This window comes from Ailuropoda melanoleuca, chromosome 14 (genome assembly GCF_002007445.2).
Source record: "Ailuropoda melanoleuca isolate Jingjing chromosome 14, ASM200744v2, whole genome shotgun sequence".
NCBI lineage: Eukaryota > Metazoa > Chordata > Mammalia > Carnivora > Ursidae > Ailuropoda > Ailuropoda melanoleuca.
In genome coordinates this window covers 86,018,684-86,036,811 of record NC_048231.1, presented here as the reverse complement: position 1 = coordinate 86,036,811, position 18,128 = coordinate 86,018,684, and the positions used below count along the sequence as shown (strand labels likewise).

Sequence of the window (18,128 nt, the reverse complement as noted above, 5' to 3'; positions counted from 1 at the left end):
TTGGAAAATAAAGAAAATGGTAATTCTACCAGCTGGCTAAAGTTTGTATTTATTAAAAAACAGAGAACAATTGTAGTACCCCAAAAGAATTCCCTTGTTCTGACCCTTTGTAGTCAGACCCTCCCTCCACCCCTAATCCCTGGCAACTATCCCTGTAGTTTTTGCTTCCTCAGAATATCGTATAAATGGAATCATATAGTATGTAAAAGAGCAGCATAAATGGAATAATACAGTATGTGAAAGATTAGCTTCTTTCACTTGGTATAATGCCTATGTCAATTTAAAAAATATTTTAAAATGCAAAGAAGCCCCCAGCCCCAAAACAAACGAACAAAACCGGTGGGGGCCTGAGAAGATGAATGTGGGAAAGGTGAGTTAGGAACATACAGATTTGTAAACAGACATTTATCTCATGAAGACTGTTTCAGTTCTCACGAAAATTAGGTAAGCTGATCAGTGTTGAATGAGTGGTGGAAAGGATGGAGAACAGGGCACTGGTGACCTGTGCCCACCATACGTCATCTTTGATCAAACTAGATTCTTTCCTTCCTTCTCTGACCTTTCCCACATCCCCCATCTCTGCTGGGGAGCATGAGTAGGGGTAGAAATACACACTCAACATACACACATACACATACGTAAATCCATGTATCTCCATTTTCATGGCGTAAGCATTTCATCTATAGAGAGGTCATTGGTGCATATCTGATTCAACTTCAGACTCAGTTGAGGGCTGTCAGATGGTGTGTGATGATACCAGGACTTATAATCTAGACCCGTACACTCGTTTCTCAGTCCAGGGTTTATTTTGCAAAATTTTTCTTTCTGAATTTTGTATCATTTTCCTTTGAATTAATAGGAATTTAAAAATTGAGAATGAAAAATTATAGAATGTAAAAAATTGAACTTTGATATCTAGAATTGGATTTTTATGTAAAATGGTAGTATTAAAATATTAGTAATCATACCTGTATATAACTTATATGCTTTGTCTTTTGGTAGTGTTGATTTATTTTGTAAGTTAAGTTATAATTTTATTATAAAAGCACTTTCTAATCCCATACTCACTGATTCTTCCGGATACTTTTTCCTTTTTCTTTAGGCATTAACTGGCATTTGTTTTCTTTGTTTTTTTCCATAGTTGTGATAATCAATGCATAGATGATATTATTTCCCACAGAAAGGAAATAGCAGGTGGGGTTTCTTGGGACATTTATCACATTTATCAACTATTATCTTCACCTATTTTTCACCCATGATGATTAATGTGTTCATGTCCTCATATATGTTGAGCACATATTCTGCTGATGACATAATTTATAGGGAGATATAAGGAGTTGTTACCGTGTACCAAAGGTCTTCAGAAGAGACTGAACCATTCTATTGCAGGTTACTCTTGGTGCTAGCATGGGGGTTATTAGAGATCCAGTATATTACTCTTCTGCCAAAAAGAGATTTTGTTGTATCTTGCATTTGTCTGGAGGCAATTACCTGATATGTTTTATGTATCTAGAAGTCAGAATATAAGTCCTCAGAGTGGTCAAAATTTGCTAAAGTGAATATGATAAACCTTTACTCCATGACAGGTGCTTTATATATATTGCCTTATTAGACTCCACATTAATCTTATATAGTCCTCATTGCTGTCACATTTTACAGAAGAGGCAGTGGAAGGTTTAGACATCTAGAGCCAAAGTTTCAGCTTGGGTTTGTGAGTCCCTCAAGATCCTCATTCTGAGTCCTGTTCCTCCCATATTCAGGCAGTCAATATTTTTTTCCATACCAATACTTTTTCAGTACCTACTTGTGACAGGCCCCAGGTATCCGGGATTAAGGACAGATATACAGAGTCCTAAGGAATTCCTGTATTTGTTTTGGGGCTGCAGTAAATAAGAAAGAGCCTAGAAACGAGATAAGGTTTGAGGACAAAGACACAGTGTGTCTCCTCCAGGGCTGCGTCCACAGGGCAGCTCCTGGTGGGAGCTCAGTGAATAAATGTGGAACGGATGAATGATGTGATTGAGAAGTAATAGCTAACTTGGAGAGAAAATGAAGCACAGACAGGATATAAAAGTCAAACAGCAGAACTGTCTTGGACCATTCAGTGTTTGACTAAGCAATAGCATTCCTCAGTGGCCCCATGGAGTATGAGGAGCCTTCAGTGTGCTGACTCATGCCCAGAATGAGGATGCAGGGCCGCCGAGTGACTAAGGTGACCTGGGCTCTGCACAACAGGGGGAAAGTTGCCCATGAACGGGACACCCTTTTTAAAGAGCAAGGAAGTATGCAAAACGTTTTAGAAATGTTTCCATTAAAACTGGCTCTTTACCCCTTAAAAGTATGCCAAAGGGCTAACCTTCAGTATTGTGGAAAAATCACACAGGTGGAGGAGCTCTTTCCCTAATGGTATTGGATAAAGGGGTATTGCGTAATATAATTTGTTTTCTTTTCCCTGATAAATTATAACATTAAATTTTCATACCAAATGAATCTTTAAACATTCAAGTTACATTCTTTGGAAGATACCTTAGGAAGTACTATATGTAGTAGTATATAGCATGTAAAAATCTGACCTGTTGTAACAACTGAGTAGATTGCATAAAATAAGAAAACATTTTTTGATTAATATCATTTGAAGGAATTACGATGTGCTGAAATAATTCATATTTGGAGTGTCATTTAGTATCTGTAAGGAAAAAAATGGGGAAATTAGGAAACTTTCGAAATGATTTCAATTTCATCATTCAGCAGCATCGATGCGCTACTTTCTTGTTCCAAGAATGTATATTAACAGTGATGTTTTGCCTTACAGCTTTTCTGGGAGAAGAGGCTACAAGGACTTAGTGCATCAGATGTAACAGAACAAATTATAAAAACCATGGAACTACCTAAAGGTCTTCAAGGTATTATCCAAATCCAGTTGAGCAGTACCCGCTGTATGCCAGGCTATGTTAGACGCTGCGGAGTCAGAAATGAAGAAGACAGGGTCTTTACATTGGGGGATTGTATGCCTGGCTGGATGACCTCCTTTTGTGTTTTATTAAACCGAGGGAAAATGTATCTGAAAAGCCTGTGTGTTGCAGGGATGTTTCGGATTTTTTTCTGTTTAAAGATTTTGGCTTTAGGTTAGGTTCATCATAATAATCAACCCATGTGCTGCTTTTAGGACCAAATGCAGCTGAGTGGTGGGATTTCTCAAGCTTCCTGCTCAAAGCGGCATCTGGCTCCAGCACTTGCTCTTTCACTCTTCCTCTTATCAAATAACAGCTAACAACTCTTCTGCCTGTCCCTGCACAGACTGCTGCTGCCTGTAGCCGTGGGAACGGGCACACCTTGGTCCAGTAACGGCAGCAAGTGGGGTGTGGGGTGTAGATCTCAGTTACCTAGTGTGCCTGTCATAGCACATGTTAACTCCAATTCTAGAGAAGCATTATTTTTCAAGCATTAGAACTTCGGCTTCCAAATGTTGATAGTGTGGATTGCTCAAAATTCCTCACTGATGGTTAGAACATTGTGTCATCCCCCTGTGTTTTTGAAAATTATTGCTTTAACTGGTTTAATAAGTTTAGGACTTTAAGCAATGAGTTTCAATGTGATCATGTTGCCAGTCTCCTGTAAGTAGTCAAGGTGTGCAATTATTAATTCTATTAACTTGGATATTTTGTTTGGTGTTTGAAAAAGATGTGAAAGCTGCAGGTAGAGCATGCTTGCATTGGCTTTTCCTTTGAAGTCCCAAAACAAAGAAAAGTGTTGAGATATTGCTAGAAATTAATGTTAAAACCTACAAAAGAAACTATTCTAGGACTCCAAGGATACATTAATAGGGATACTTGGGTATAAGGCGACTTTAGAATGCATTTAGATCATTAAAATAAGTGACCTTGCTTGAGGAAATGTAGCCAACTTTAAAAAGCTTCGTACCTTAGAGAATGTGTTTTGAAGTTGTGTTAAAGTTTTATTAAAGTGCTCAGCCATTTTGTTGCTATTTTTTTCTTTAAGATTTATTTATTTATTTTGGCGGGGAGGGGCAGAGGGAGAGAGATTGAAGCGGACTCTGTGCTGGGCTCGGAGCCCACATGGGGCTTCATCCCAGGACACTGAGATCGTCACCTGAGCTGAAACTAAGAGTCAGATGCTTAACTGACTGCGTCACCTAGGCGCCCCTTGTTACTATTTCTTTTATTTTATTTATTTTTTTTATGATCCCCGAGGGGGTGCACCGTTCCTGGAGGTACTGCAATACCAGGTCGATGCGTGGAGTGGACGGAGCAAGCTCCTATTCCATCTCCTAGCTCCAAAAATCCATTAAATATATTGTCCTCGGATAGAGGACATATCAGATATTAAACTGATAAGAACAGATACTACACTTGATCTTAGCCAAAAGGCCAAGAAGCGATTACTATTTCTTTTAATATTAATTCTTTGGTATACAGTAACTATGAAGTGGATACGATATTATCTTTTACTTCTTTGGCTTGTGTCAGTTTTAAATATATGATCCCAAACAAACAAAAATATCAGTTGTTTTAGGTTACATAAGATTTGTTTAGCACATCTAGAAATTTCCTAAAATTTAGCTGGTATATATTTCTGATTGCAGGAGTTGGTCCAGGTAGTAATGATGAGACCCTCTTATCTGCTGTTGCCAGTGCTCTGCACACCAGCTCTGCACCAATCACAGGGCAGGTCTCCTCCGCTGCTGTGGAAAAGAACCCTGCTGTTTGGCTGAACACGTCTCAACCCCTCTGCAAGGCTTTCATTGTCACAGATGAAGACATTAGGTAAGGCAATTTAACATAAACTTCAAAAACTTGTCCTTTACATCGGATACATTTTATACTGCCTCTTCCTTTCTGTGGCACATCTAGTAAGTGAGGCATCAGTCGGAAAGTTACACTTTTTTTTTAACTAGATCTTTTGTGAAATTAACAGAAGGTGATATAGAACGCTTAAAACAAATACGTGCTTGAAAAAAGGTGGAAGCATCATGGTTGTATCCGAAGGACCCATCAGTTGTACTCTCTCCACATTGTTATTGAGTGTCTTTTGCACTTTGGAGTTCTGCCTTTCTGCTCTAAAGAATCCCTCTCATTTAGTGATGCCTTTTGTGATTGCTTCCTGCATTGGTTTGTCTGCAAACCAATCTGTCTTTAAAGCAGATCACAACCATGCTGCTTTAAGCTGAGTTGTGTTTTTAGAGTTCAGTTTGCTTATCTTGATTATGTTTACTCTCTTAAGCTCAGTTTAGAGATTTATCTCTGCTTCATCTTGTTTCAAGTAAAAATTTAAGGTGGCTACACACACACACACACACACACACACACACACACACACGGTAAAGGCAGATGAGGAGCAAATGGCAAAGATCAAGCAAAGGGAAAAGCATAAAGCAATAAAACAGAGTCAGGAGTAGGGAGAGGGCACAAGCTGCATCTCTTAACATCTTTTGCTTTCTAAAACTGGGCCACAAATTAGGTTTTTAGCTCCAAATAGTGAAAAGAAAACGTACAACTCAGATTGATAATGCCTAGAAAAATATAAGCAAACCATTGCTCAGAAGAAGCAAACTATTTCTGATATTAAGACCAGAAAGAAATTCTTATATGGGATTTATGAACTTGAGTATCATTACCTTATAATGAAACTGTAATGTATTGTATTTTCTTTAAAAATAGGACAGTGTGTATACTTCACTATTTCTACCCTCTGAATGTTAAATCAGAAGGTTTTTGTGGAGTATTCCTAGACAAAACCGGCAGGTGGCACTTTCGAATCATATAATTTAAAAATATGTTTTATGTTTGTATTTTTTTTTTCTAAATCCATAAAAAGTTGGCATGAAAATGTTTTTAAGGAATGAGTCTAGCTAGGTTTGTAATTGGAAGGCCCTTACTGGGTTTTAAAGTAGTTCCTTTTGCAAAGGTGTAACATGGCTCAAAGTTGCATTCATGTGTATTGATTATATGGAATTCATGATCAGCTTTATTTTTAAAGAAAAACAAAATGTAAAATCAAGGGGAGGAATCAGCTTGCTCTTTGGATTATCTTTACCCTCGAGGAAGGAAATTCCTCTGGAGACAAGTTCTTACCTATCTTGGAATGAATACCCAGTTAATCAGCAGGCGTTCTGCCAGGGCATCATGGTGTTGACTGAGGGCCTCTGAGTGATGTCATGGGAACGCTGATGGCTTCAATAGCAGATCTTTTGATAGTACAGGAAACTATCTCAAAACCAGATCTGCATGATTTCCTTTTAAGGTAAACTTGTTTAACAAATTGTCCATTTGATTTAATTGTCATAACAGAAATTATTAAGCAAACATTTCTTGTTGAATTAGTGCAGGTTCAAAATAAATCGCCGCAAATGGAATTGTTACCCTTTCTGTAATTGTGCAGCCAATATTCTCTTTATATTAAACCTTTAACTAAAGATCTCAATATTAGGTATATATTTTTTTCATCATATTTGATAATATTTTCATTCGTGGGTGTATTTGGGGGTTTTTTTGTTTTGTTTTTTTTTAATAGTCTCCATGCCCAGTATGGAGCCCAAGGCGGGGCTTGGACTCATGACCCTGGGATCAAGATCTGAGCTGAGATTGAGTCAGACTCTTAACCGACTGAGCCACATAGGCACCCCCTGTATTTGTTTTCTTTTTTCTTTCTTTCTTTCTTTCTTTTTTTTTTTTTTTAGAAATTTTTTATTTTAGAGAGAGAGTGCACACTCAACAGGGGGATAGAGGGAGAGAATCCCAAGCAGACTCCCTGGCTGAGGTCAGAGCCGGAGGTGGGGCTTGATCTCACAGCCCAAGATCAAGACCTGAGCTCAAATCAAGAGTCCGTCACTTAAGTGACTGAGCCATCCAGGTGCCCCTGTATTTGTTTTTTAATACAAGTAACAAGTTCTCACAAACTAAACAGCCTAAATCAACACCCAACCACTCACAGTTCCATAGGCCAGAAGCCTGGGCCAGATGTGACTGGATTCTTTGCCCAGGGTCTTAAGAGGCTGAAACCAAAGTGTCGATTGGACTGCATTCCCTTCTGGAGCACAGGGTCCTCTTTCAAGCTCCTATGACTGTTGCAGAATTTGTTCCCTTTTAGTTGTAGGACTGGGGCCTCTGGGTATCTTACTGGATGTGGGATAGGGCTGTTCCCAGCCTTTAGAGGCGGATAGCAGTTCCTTGCCCCGAGGTCCCCTCCACATTCCCTCTCCAACTTCTTTCAGGAAGGGCATAGCCCCTTTTTAAGAGTTTTTCTTATTAGGTCAGGCCCTGTGGGATAATCTCTTTTGATTAACTAAAGGTCCATTGATTAGTTACCTAGTCATGGAGGGACATCCCAGCCCATTCACAAGTTCTGCCTGCCCTTAAGGAGAGGGGGAGCGGTGTGTGGAATTATACAAGGAGTCTATCCAGGGCCAGGGACTATTTTGAATTCTGCCTGCCACAAAGGGCAAATGCTTTAATTTCAGCTTACATAAGTATGGGAAGTAATGATCAAGACAAAAGAGAATCAAGGCAAGCATCAGAGTTTAAGATATACCTCTCCAGCCAAAGCACCATTTGCTCTATTTTCTTCCTAACAGCATTACTCTAGGGCACTTGTGCAGATTCTCATACTCTCTTACTAGGAGTGAGAGATTGCTAATGAGACTGATACGGCATTTGTCGTAAACCTTGAGTCACGAGGCCAGAGGCAAGACTAACTAACTACGTAAGAAATAAACACTGTGTTCTTCTTTACCCTGCTCCAACTACATGAAAATCTGTTCAACTCCAGTTTCTTGTAATATGACAGAGAGCTCAGGCTATCTCAGTGACAGCCTCCGTCTTTGTGAAAATTCAATTAAAAAGTGGAAGCCTGTACCTTTTAACTCCTTGTGTTGTTTTAGACTTTGGTAAAGAGGACATCTAAAGCGTTTGTGGCTATACAGTTTATGTTAGCTTCTCACTTTGGATATAGTCTCATGAGATAGACGTATCAGCTGGAATCTAGTAAATGTAACTTTACAAGTGGTTGAGGACACAAGAAGTACATACTCAGTGGATCTTAGCATCGACTTCTAGAACGTTGCCCTCCTACCCTTCTGTGTTCCCAGGTTCGAGGCAGTGCTGCACTTTGTTTTCCTCAATATCGAGGGAGAAAGTCACTTTTGTTTCCCCCACTGTGGAGCCCTCAGTAGTCCTTGTTGTGTCTCTTACTTGTTACTGGGCTGTTCCATTTCCCACTCTGCATCCATCCTAACCTCTGGTCTCAGGGGATGATTTGTCTTGCTTTCTAGTCAGGGCTAACCCTTCCACCTGTACCTTTGCTTCTTTCCCTTTCTTGTTTTTTCCTAAGACTCTTACTTTCCAGGGTTCTCCCATCTCTTCTGTTTCTTCTTGGCCTTCCCTCTTGGCTCTGGATATGAATTGCTATTTACCATCTTGTCTCATTAGAACTATTTTAGAAATCCCTCTCTAGTACTGTCAGGGAGCGACTCTGAATTTTTTTCTGATTTTATAAACAAAGTTTACCAATAGGCTTTTTTCCTGTGCTTTGTTTCCCATCAAATGGTTCAGAACCTCTTTTTTTTTTTTTTAATGACTTGGCATTATTAACTTTCACTTTTGAGGTTCCACTGCAATCCCCAAGACACAGAGAAACTTGTGGCGTGTTCTTAACTACTCAGCTCATCTCAAAGAGATGCTGTTCAGTTTCTCTCCTTGGTACATAGGATCATGTGCTCTTGGCTTCTTCATGGTGGCCTGCTGCCAGTAGGACTGGGAACTCGGGAGAGAGCTCCGTCTGTCTTTCCCCTAACATAGCCATAGAATGCCAAACTCAGTCATGCTCCCCACTTCCTCCACTCTCTGCTTTGTTGAAAAAAATCTCCTCTTCTTAATTTTCCATATAATTTCTTTCTTTTATCCCTGCTTTCAAGTTATTTCTAATATCCATTATAGCAATAACCCCAAATCTTCACATACTTGAAATTTTTGAAGTTGAACAAAAAGTCACTGAAGTAAATCTACTCCTACCAGAATTCTCTGTCAAGTGTGGGATACCTGCCTGTCTGAATATTCCTCTTTTTGGCAAGGCTCGCCTCCTGTGCAGTTTGGTTTTGTGGGCGTATAAGAAAGTCTTGCAAAGTCTAAGGAGAAGGAAATGTGTTCTTCTCAGGAGTTTTCATGATTTTGAACTAAAGATAAACTGTAGTACCAGCTGCATGTTTCCATTACTTGCCAGATTATCAGTGCATTTACTCTGTTTTGTAAAAGGAAACAGGAAGAGCGAGTACAGCAAGTACGCAAAAAATTGGAAGAAGCCCTGATGGCAGACATCTTGTCTCGAGCTGCTGATACAGAAGAGATGGATATTGAAGTGGACAGTGGAGATGAAGCCTAAGAATATGATCAGGTAAACTGAGAGCAGAGAGAGAGACTTGCAGCCGAAGGTGTTTTATTTTCTTGCTTTTGCCCTTTGTAGCCTGACTCAGCAGAACATAAAAGAGCTTCTCCTCTGCGGAGGGGGCACGTACTGCTGTGTGACCTCCTCTCTATTTGAGAATCCGATCCTTTTGTCCTCTTGATGTGAAGACGTCCACGCCTTGCAGCCACTTGCAAGGGATCTAACCTCCTTCTTTAATGCCTGGTGGAAAACCTGCAAGGTGGCATTAGAAACAATCAGGGGAAGAGATAAAGGACTCTGCCAGGTAGGACAGTGGCTGCAGGAGAGGAAGGTGGCTGTCGTCCCCACCACGCGATCTTTCTGGGGTCTGTTGTCCCCTCTTTAAAATTCGGCTGTAAAGTAGGCAAAGTTCCCCTCTTTTTCTAGGTTCTCTCTAGCACAGGCTTAATGCAGAAAGAATGGCAAGGGCATTTTCAAAGACATTAAATAACTTACCTTATAACATACAAACTTGGACTCTATTGTGAGCTCACATGAGTGCCATAGGCTCTGTCCTGATGGCTGTATTTTCTCTTCAGGTGGTTGAGGTCAAGTCCCCAAGGGCTCGTGTGGCACCTTGCTTTCCACTGCCATCCTGCTTTGTTTTGGCAGGTCTGTCTTACTTTGTGCCCCCCATATGCCAATTCTTTATTTGTGCCTTTGAAGCCAAAACTGAGGGGTGTCAGGGAGAGAGAGACAGAGGGAGAATGAACAGAGTGAGTTAGAGTCCTAACTCCTAGTGTTTTGGAACCTGGCCTCCCTTTCCCTTTCAGTCTGGGGACCTGCCCACTAGTCGTTCTTGCATTCGGTGCTAGTCCTGGGGACACAGTGGTGGCCACAATCACACAGTCCCTATGCTCATAGAACTTGCCCTATAGTTGTATTAACCAGATGCTCACATAACTCCATAATTACCAACTGTGATAAGTGCTACAAAGGAAAAGCAAAAGTGCCCGCCGATGGCAGGGGAGCCGATATGATGTGAAGGGTCACCAAAGCCTCTCTGAGGAGGTTACATTTAGGTTGAGCCTCAAGGGCAAGCCGCAGTAGGCCAAAGTTTGGGTAAAAAGTGTTCCCATCAAAAGAAACAACAAGGAGAAGTTGATGCCTTTAGGGAACAAAGAAGAGATCTTCCCAGTTGGAATGTAACCTGGGGAGGGTTGAAGAATGTGAAGAGTCAGTCTCATCATGCTTCGCCTCCTGGCTTGCTGGTTAATATCAAAGCCAGTGGGAATCCACTGCTGGCTGAGGAAGGTGATCAGATGTGCTTATGCATATAAGATCCTTGCGGCTGCCCCCCCCCACCCCAAAGAGGATGGGAGCAGGGAGAGCCTGGAAGCGGGGTGACCAGTGAGGAGACTGCTGTAGTCTGGCAGTGAGGGACAGTGGCTTCACGAGGGTGTTGTCAGTGGGTGCAGAGAAAAAGAGGTAAAGCAAAGGTCCATTTGAAATGTACTTGGAGAAAGAATCAAATCGATCAGGTGAGTGATTGGAAGTGATAGGGAGAGAGTGGCGGGGATGACTCCAGGTTTTTCACTGGAGCCCCGGGGGATGTCCAGGGGCCTGTTTGGTACAGGCACAGACAGGGTACTGTGTGTGGAGAGGGTGAGTTCACACAACCCTCCCTTCCCATCAGTGCCTCTGTGCGAATTCAGGGAGCAGCTCATGCCACAGGGACAAGAAATCAGGTAATAATTTTAATGCCTTACGTTGCCTATTCAGTGAAGCATCACCATTTGGTGACCGTTTCCTGAACACACGGAACTGTTGGAATCTAGTTCAGTGCAATTTTAAGGTTTTTTTTCCCCCTTACTGAGCACAGGAAGAGGCCGTGTTGATCTTGAATCTTGTTTTCTGCTCTGGCAAGGATGCGTTTTATGGGCTCTGACTAGTGTGCTTGGTATGTGTCAAGTCGGAGGGAAGCCTGAAGTGTGTTTCTTTTGTCTGAGGCCTTCAGCCACGCTGTCTCTGGAGCGCAGGGTGGCCCTTGGGATGGCTGTGTGTGTGCTGCCCCGGAACCGATGCTGGGAAAGCCCTCCTCTTCTTCAGAGCTGTTTAGCTTTTTGTTGTTTCTCAGGCTTTTCTCCTGAAGACAGTTTAAGATAATCAGGGGTCATCTAACCAAGGCTTCACCAGACCCTTGCTTACTCTGCAGATGGCTTTGCGGGTGGTTGTCAAGGCAGCACCCTGACTAATGTGAGCAAGCGTGGGTGTTAGGGACTAGGCACTTCGCTCCTGTAGAAGCCGGCATCATTGCTCACTGCCTGGCGCAGAGGTGGCTAATGGTGGGAACAAAATAATGAATGTTGAGTGATTGGAGTTTTAATATATACTTTAAAGAGCCGTTATTTTGGTTTTGGGTAGAGAGAGATTCATAGTATGTGTATCACATTCTAAACTGGAGAATGGTATTATTAGACCAGGCTAGTAGGCTTGAAGGTTGTGGAAGAATCGGAAGCACTTCTTTGTTATCAAAATTAAATTCGCCTGATTGACTCTTTAGTCCCCTCTACACCTGAAGTCTTTTATAAGCCAGAGCACTGCCGCATGACTTAATTAGGTGTTCATAATTACCTGTAGGACAGATAGGACGTGGCTCCACCGAAGGGTGTAGGTCATGGCTAGCTTCACATGGCTGGTAGGAGATGGAACTAGTACTGCGTAGTTCCGTTTGGGTCTGCCAGCCTCTTCATGCCATGGCTTTCTCTCACGTTCCTTATTAGCAGCGTGGGCCTTTAATTGATTTGTTTTACGTAGGTCCTCAATAACAGGTTGAGATTTACTGTGTTAGTTAAAATTTTACAATCATAGAGGGGTACCCGGGTTATCAGAATTTTAGGAGTGCTTGCAAGAAAAAGAAAACTGTAAAAACAAAGGTGTCAAAATATTTAGCTACAAATGAGATACGGGATCAGATATATAAATGGTTGTGTCTGTGGTTGCACTGTACCGCGTCAGCCGGGTTAAATAATGATAAAGCCTCAGTGCGTATCTGTCCCCCATAAATGCTCTGAAGTAAAATAAATCGTGGTTAGTAGATGTTTTTCTAAATTTTCTCAAAAATGTTTGGATTTGGCTATTATGGTTTTCTTTTTTTATTTGTATGCCCTATGGTTTCCCTTTTTGTACAGGTTTAATTAATTATAGGTAGAAAATATTTGTGTTAGCATACAAAGCTGTGGATACAATTTCTCTGAAAATGAAATGAATATAAATTTATCATTAAAGCACTTGAAATAATGAGGGGATATATTGAACATTTTTTTATGTACAAAGTGCTATAACTAAATGTTAAGGCTTTAAAAGTATGGTTCTAAGTGAAATTAAGCTTCTAACTACTTATTAAGCTTCTGCTGACCTCACCTGAGAAATCATCGCGTTACTTAAGTTTGTTTGTTTTTCCTTACAGGTAACTTTCGACCAACTTTCCCCAAGAGCAAATTTCTAGAATTGAACAAAAGCGTTTCCACTGGGTTTTGCCTGTAAGAAAAAACGTACCCGAGCACATAGAGCTTTTTAATAGCGCTAACCAATGCCTTTTTAGATGTATTTTTGATGTATATATCTATTATTCAAAAAATGATGTTTATTTTGAGTCCTAGGACTTAAAATTAGACTTTTGTAATATCAAGCAGGACCCTTAAGATGAAGCTGAGCTTTTGATGCCAGGTGCAATCTACTGGAAATGTAGCACTTAACGTGAAATATTTGTTTTCCCCCTGTTTTAATATGAACCGATCAGGAGTACCGAATAAATCTCCCAATTAAAGATTATTGTGACTTCACTGTATATAAACAGATTTTTATACTTTATTGAAAGAGGACACCTGTACATTCTTCCATCATCACTGTAAAGACAAATAAATGATTATATTCACAGACTGATTGGAATTCTTTCTGTTAAAGAGCACACATAATAAATAGTAATAAATAGCCTCCCCTCCCCGCCCCGCTTAGGATTCCTGATTTACAGTCAGCTGTCCTCCCTGGGCCTTAGGTTTCAAATGGAGGTGGTGGAGAATAGCTCATCCATTTGCAATTCGCCTCCGGAAAGTGTGGAAACATGCCCGCTTTCCCCTGAATTCTAAGTTGCCATCTAGCATGTGTGATGTTTTTTTTTCCTTGCTCATGACGAGTACTTTTGTTAGTTCTATAAAAATAAAGCATTTTCCTCCCTTGGGCATGAGTGAGGTACACAAGTGCCCTTCAGATGGTACTGGAAGGTCCATGTCTGTCGTTTTTTCTCAGGACACTTTGCATTTTCTAATGTCCACTGGCCCTACAAATTAACAGGTGCGGGTTAGACCCCTTGCCACAGAGAGAGGCAGCTTTCTAGACAGAGTTGCTTCATGAACCAGACTGTAATGCTTTACTAATCAGTACCTGGGCTCCACAGTATTAACGTTTTGTTGTTATTGAAACTCTTAAGTGTAACTTCATTCCCACTCAAATTCCTTGATACCTAATTACTAAAACTGGCACCACATTATTAAATGAGTTTTAAAATCAAAACATACTTAAGTTAATCTGATGCCGAGGAAAGGAGGGAGTGTTCATAAACAAATTTAAATACATCTTGAGAAATAATATCATTCTGTGGGAAGGGTTTATGTTCTTCTTCACTCTGAGTTGTTCTAAAATTAGACCCAGAAATGATGTGGTCACCAGTGTGACCAATTCCATGTAAATGTCACCTGTACATTTTATTACGGCTACCTCCAGCACCCTTTCCGTTCCTGAGGAAGGGAAAGAAAATAGTCAAAGCAATACAACTGGCTAGGTTGGGGCTGTTGTCTCTCTGGACCTTCTGCCAAACTACATAAATAACACCTTTTTGGAATTCCTGATCTATATTCAACTTGGATCTCTGGGCCTTAGGCCACTAGTATCCTCAGAGCAGTCTCGCTGGCAAGTGAGCAGGGATGCTTGCAGACTCTGGGCAGACCATTGGCCAAGGAGGCCTGCTCTGGGCCCATCAAACTGCCCTAGTGGGGCTGGCAGTGGGAAGTTAATACTGATTTCTTTTTAAGTAGTGTGACTGTAAGTAGTGTGACTACTTAGAATGGACGTCCAAAGGCTTTTCTTAGACTTCCCCCAAGTCCATGAGTTCTCTTTTGTAATCAAGCTTGGTGTAACTTCACCTTGGTGATCATATGTTCTTTTTACAAAGCCATCCAACCAAGATTTACATGCTTTTATAAAGAGCTTTTGTAAAAGCAAAAACACAATGTACACACATACACAACTTTGATTTTTGTTCTTATATACTTTGCTCAGGTAGAGAACAAGGTATGAAAGCCATTACATGGTGTCCAACTGGGACCATCCCATAAATCCAGGTGTTCCCAAGATACCCACAGGATGACACGTCCAGAATTAAATTCATTATCTTATCTCCCAAATCTACCACCATCTTGCATCCCCTAACTAGGGTAAAAGCAAATCATCTGATCAAATTGCTCATGGCAGACGCCCATGAGTGATTCCAGATGCCACTCTCCCTTGCCTCCACTGTCCCATCAGTCCTGTTAGAACTACTAAATGCACTTCTTCTCCATACATCTTCTCCATTCCTGCAACCACTGCCTTCCTACAACTCCTTTCCTCTCCTCCCCCCTCCCTTCCTTTCCTTCCCTCTTTCCCTTTTCCTTCTCTCTCTCTCCCTTTTCTCCTCCATATAGTCATCAGAATGGTCCTCAAAGCAAATGTGACCATGTCATTTCCATACTCAAAATTTCTCACTTCTCTGTGTAATCTTTAAGAATTGTTTCAAGAGTAATTTTTTAAGAGCGAGCACTTTGCAATGAAGAGAACCTGTGTTTGAACCCTGATTTTTCCATTTGTATGACTTGTCAGGTTACTTAATCTCTTTGAGCCTCTTCCTCCTCAGTGAAATAGGAATAATAATACCTACCTCATAGAGTTGTCGTGAGGACTAAGTGAGATACTGTTTATAAAGTGTTTAGCCCAGTGCCTGGTGCACTGTGAGTGCTCCCGTTGGGACTTGCTATTGTTATGACCCCTGCAGGTGTCTGTTTTGTCACTTCCAAGAGGCATTTTTCTAATAACTGTAACTACTCTCCACCCCCCATAATACTCATTTTCTGCCTCAGCACTCTGTTTATTTCCTTTGTAGAAGTCTTCTAAATCTGTATTTATTTGTTAACTTTTTGTCTATCTCTCTACTAGAATGTAAGCTCCACAAGAGCGAGGATATGTCTGTCTTGTTCCCTATTACAACCCCAGCACTTAGCCTAGTGCCTGGCACATAGTGAGCACTTAATAAATGTTTGTTGAATAAACGGATGAAAGACCCAGATGGTCTTCGTGATCTGATACCCGCCTGTTTGTCTGGCTCATCCTGCCACTGTCCCCATTGCACCTACAGCTCAAGAAAAACCGCATCACTCGGTCCTTCGAAGTGCCCCTTGGGCCTCTGTGTCTTTGCACCTGTCATTCCCTTTGCCTGCCTGTCTACACAGCAAATTCCCGGTTACTGGCCAAGTCTCAGCTCACTGGCTACCTCCTCTGTGAAGCTGTCCCTGATTTCTCCAGGCAGATGTTCTTCCCTCTTCCAAGTCCCCACTGCACTTTGTAAATACCTCCATGGAAGCACTTTACTGTATTGTATTGTAAATTTGTTTGCATGTCTGTTTCTACTTTTAGACTGTAAGCACCGTGAAAGCAGAAATTGCATCTTTTCATCTTAATGTCCCCAGAGCCTAGCACAGTGCCCAGCACATAAACAGTTTTGTCAATAAATATTTGTTGAATGAATTTGTAAATGAACAAAGAGTCTTGCAGTTGGACAGGAGTTGCGAGACGTATGTATTATCAAGGAGTGGAGTGCCCCTGGTGGCTTCCAGTGTATTTCTTTGTTCTAGAAAAGAGATCTAGAAAGCATTATGTAATCTCTCTGAGTATAAGATGACTTGTTTGAATTTTAAAGATAAGTTGAATAATATAGATCTTCGTAAATGATTGCAAAAGATATCAAAAAGCTTTGTGATCTCTCAAATGCTACGAAGTCCAAAATAAATATTTGCACTATTAGTATTTCCATAGTAAATGCTATGCGAAAATGTACAGCAATAAATTTTGAAGCTTTAAAAATGTTTGTGTAAGTCATCTTCAATGACTTAATCCACGAGGGACTATGGCCCATGCTTCCTGGACACAAGGGGCTTTCGATCGGGGTTTAGGTTTCCAAAGCGTTTGGAGCTTATTCAGTGACATTACTTTCATTTGCTGAGACAGTTGCTTCATCATAGGTGGGTCTGTCTACTGAGCAGAAAGGACTGCAAGCTTCTCCACAGAAGCAGAGGGAGGCCACACTAGACCTTGTGAGGCCGTAGCCTCGAAGCCCCCACCAGAGCTGTCACAGCTCCCCCATCCTGCCTGCCTTCACTCCTGGGATGCACATGTGACCTCTGCACAAAATACACTCCAGTGGCCTCTACTGAAGTTCCAGCTGCATGATGGCGGTCCCATCAGTCACTTCCAACAGGATTCGCTGGGAATAGCTGTGGGATTGGGAATGGGAACAGTGAGCTATAAATCCGCATATCTCAAAGGGTCTGGGGTGGACTTCAAAAATCTAAGTTACACACTGAGTTCTCTACAAGGGTATATATATGGAAGTTATTTTGTCAATTACTCAGCTTTTGTTTTTATAGCAGGAAGACAGAAGTTTTTATTTCATTTATATAGCATCTCATAATTTATAAAACACTTTCACCCCATTAATGTCATGTTTGAATTTTAGCTTACATTTAAACTATGTTATATGCACATGTTATCCCCATTTAAGAGTTGAGGAGTCTAGGAAGCAGACAAGTTAAATGACTTACTCAGACCAGAAAGGTGCAGAGAAGGGAGCTCATACGCAGAGGTCTTCTATTTCTAGAATGCCCTGCAACCTTCCAATCTCTTCCTCACGGGTTTCAAGCTGCATTTCTTTCTGTGACAGAGAACAACACAGTTTGGTTTATTAAGTACAGTGTGACTATGGCCTGAAAGCTTATGTAGGGCAGAGCGCTTTTTTATAGGACACCTGCTTCTTTTATGTGGGAATAGTCCAAGCTTTTCCATTGATCTCTTCTGCTGAGCAATCTTTACTAGGATTGCTTCTCTTTTATAAGACGTGGAACAGGTGCAGTTTCTTACTTCATCACAGAATGTTGGGAGTTATTTTTCTCTGGGGGATTAGCATTTTCTTTCTGCTGTAGTACATTCAACTTTTTGCATCATAAGCTTGATGCTGTGAGAAGTCCAGCAGTAAGATGAGACTGGACCATAGACCCTGGGGAAAGGGGTTTGAAGTGGGATGTGTCTACACATGGCTCTAGGGCATGAATAAAAGCGTTCAGCAGGGGTTGGAAAAATATCTGACATTTTGATACTTGTTTGCATTTCATCCTTTTGATATCTGAGTTTTTGCGTGTTTTATTATACGCATAATAGAGTAGTACGCATATGTAATTTATAAGTAAATATCTGGTAATAATTGGGATGTATGCTTTTGTTTTTGAAAGGGATTATTAATTTTTTAAAGTTTTATTTATTTTGGTGAGTGTGCAGGGGGGAGGGGCAGAGGGAGAGAATCTCAAGCAGACTCCCCACAGCATGGGGGCAGGGCACGGGGCCCTATGCGGGGCTCGATTCCATAACCCATGAGATCATGACCCATGAGA

General features: G+C 41.1%; 1 protein-coding gene and 1 non-coding gene across 3 annotated transcripts in view; one reads left to right on the top strand and one right to left on the bottom strand.

The window, feature by feature from the left end:
* Nucleotides 1-16,548, top strand: part of MBD2 (methyl-CpG binding domain protein 2) — a 65,860-nt gene extending 49,312 nt beyond the window's left edge. The window contains exons 4-7 of one of the 2 annotated variants that reach the window (XM_034643294.1): nucleotides 2,813-2,903; nucleotides 4,604-4,784; nucleotides 9,267-9,405; nucleotides 15,824-16,548. In XM_034643294.1, the coding sequence (XP_034499185.1) occupies nucleotides 2,813-2,903; nucleotides 4,604-4,784; nucleotides 9,267-9,393 (399 nt within the window). In that variant the 3' untranslated portion in view covers nucleotides 9,394-9,405; nucleotides 15,824-16,548. Of the gene's footprint in view, nucleotides 1-2,812; nucleotides 2,904-4,603; nucleotides 4,785-9,266; nucleotides 9,406-12,844; nucleotides 13,318-15,823 lie in introns of those variants that run through there. The other variant, XM_019794605.2, reaches the window with a different exon arrangement.
* On the bottom strand, nucleotides 4,210-4,400 carry LOC117796172. The gene has a single exon (XR_004620545.1). It is a non-coding gene; the product is annotated as a U2 spliceosomal RNA (small nuclear RNA).
* Nucleotides 16,549-18,128: the final 1,580 nt, after the last annotated feature.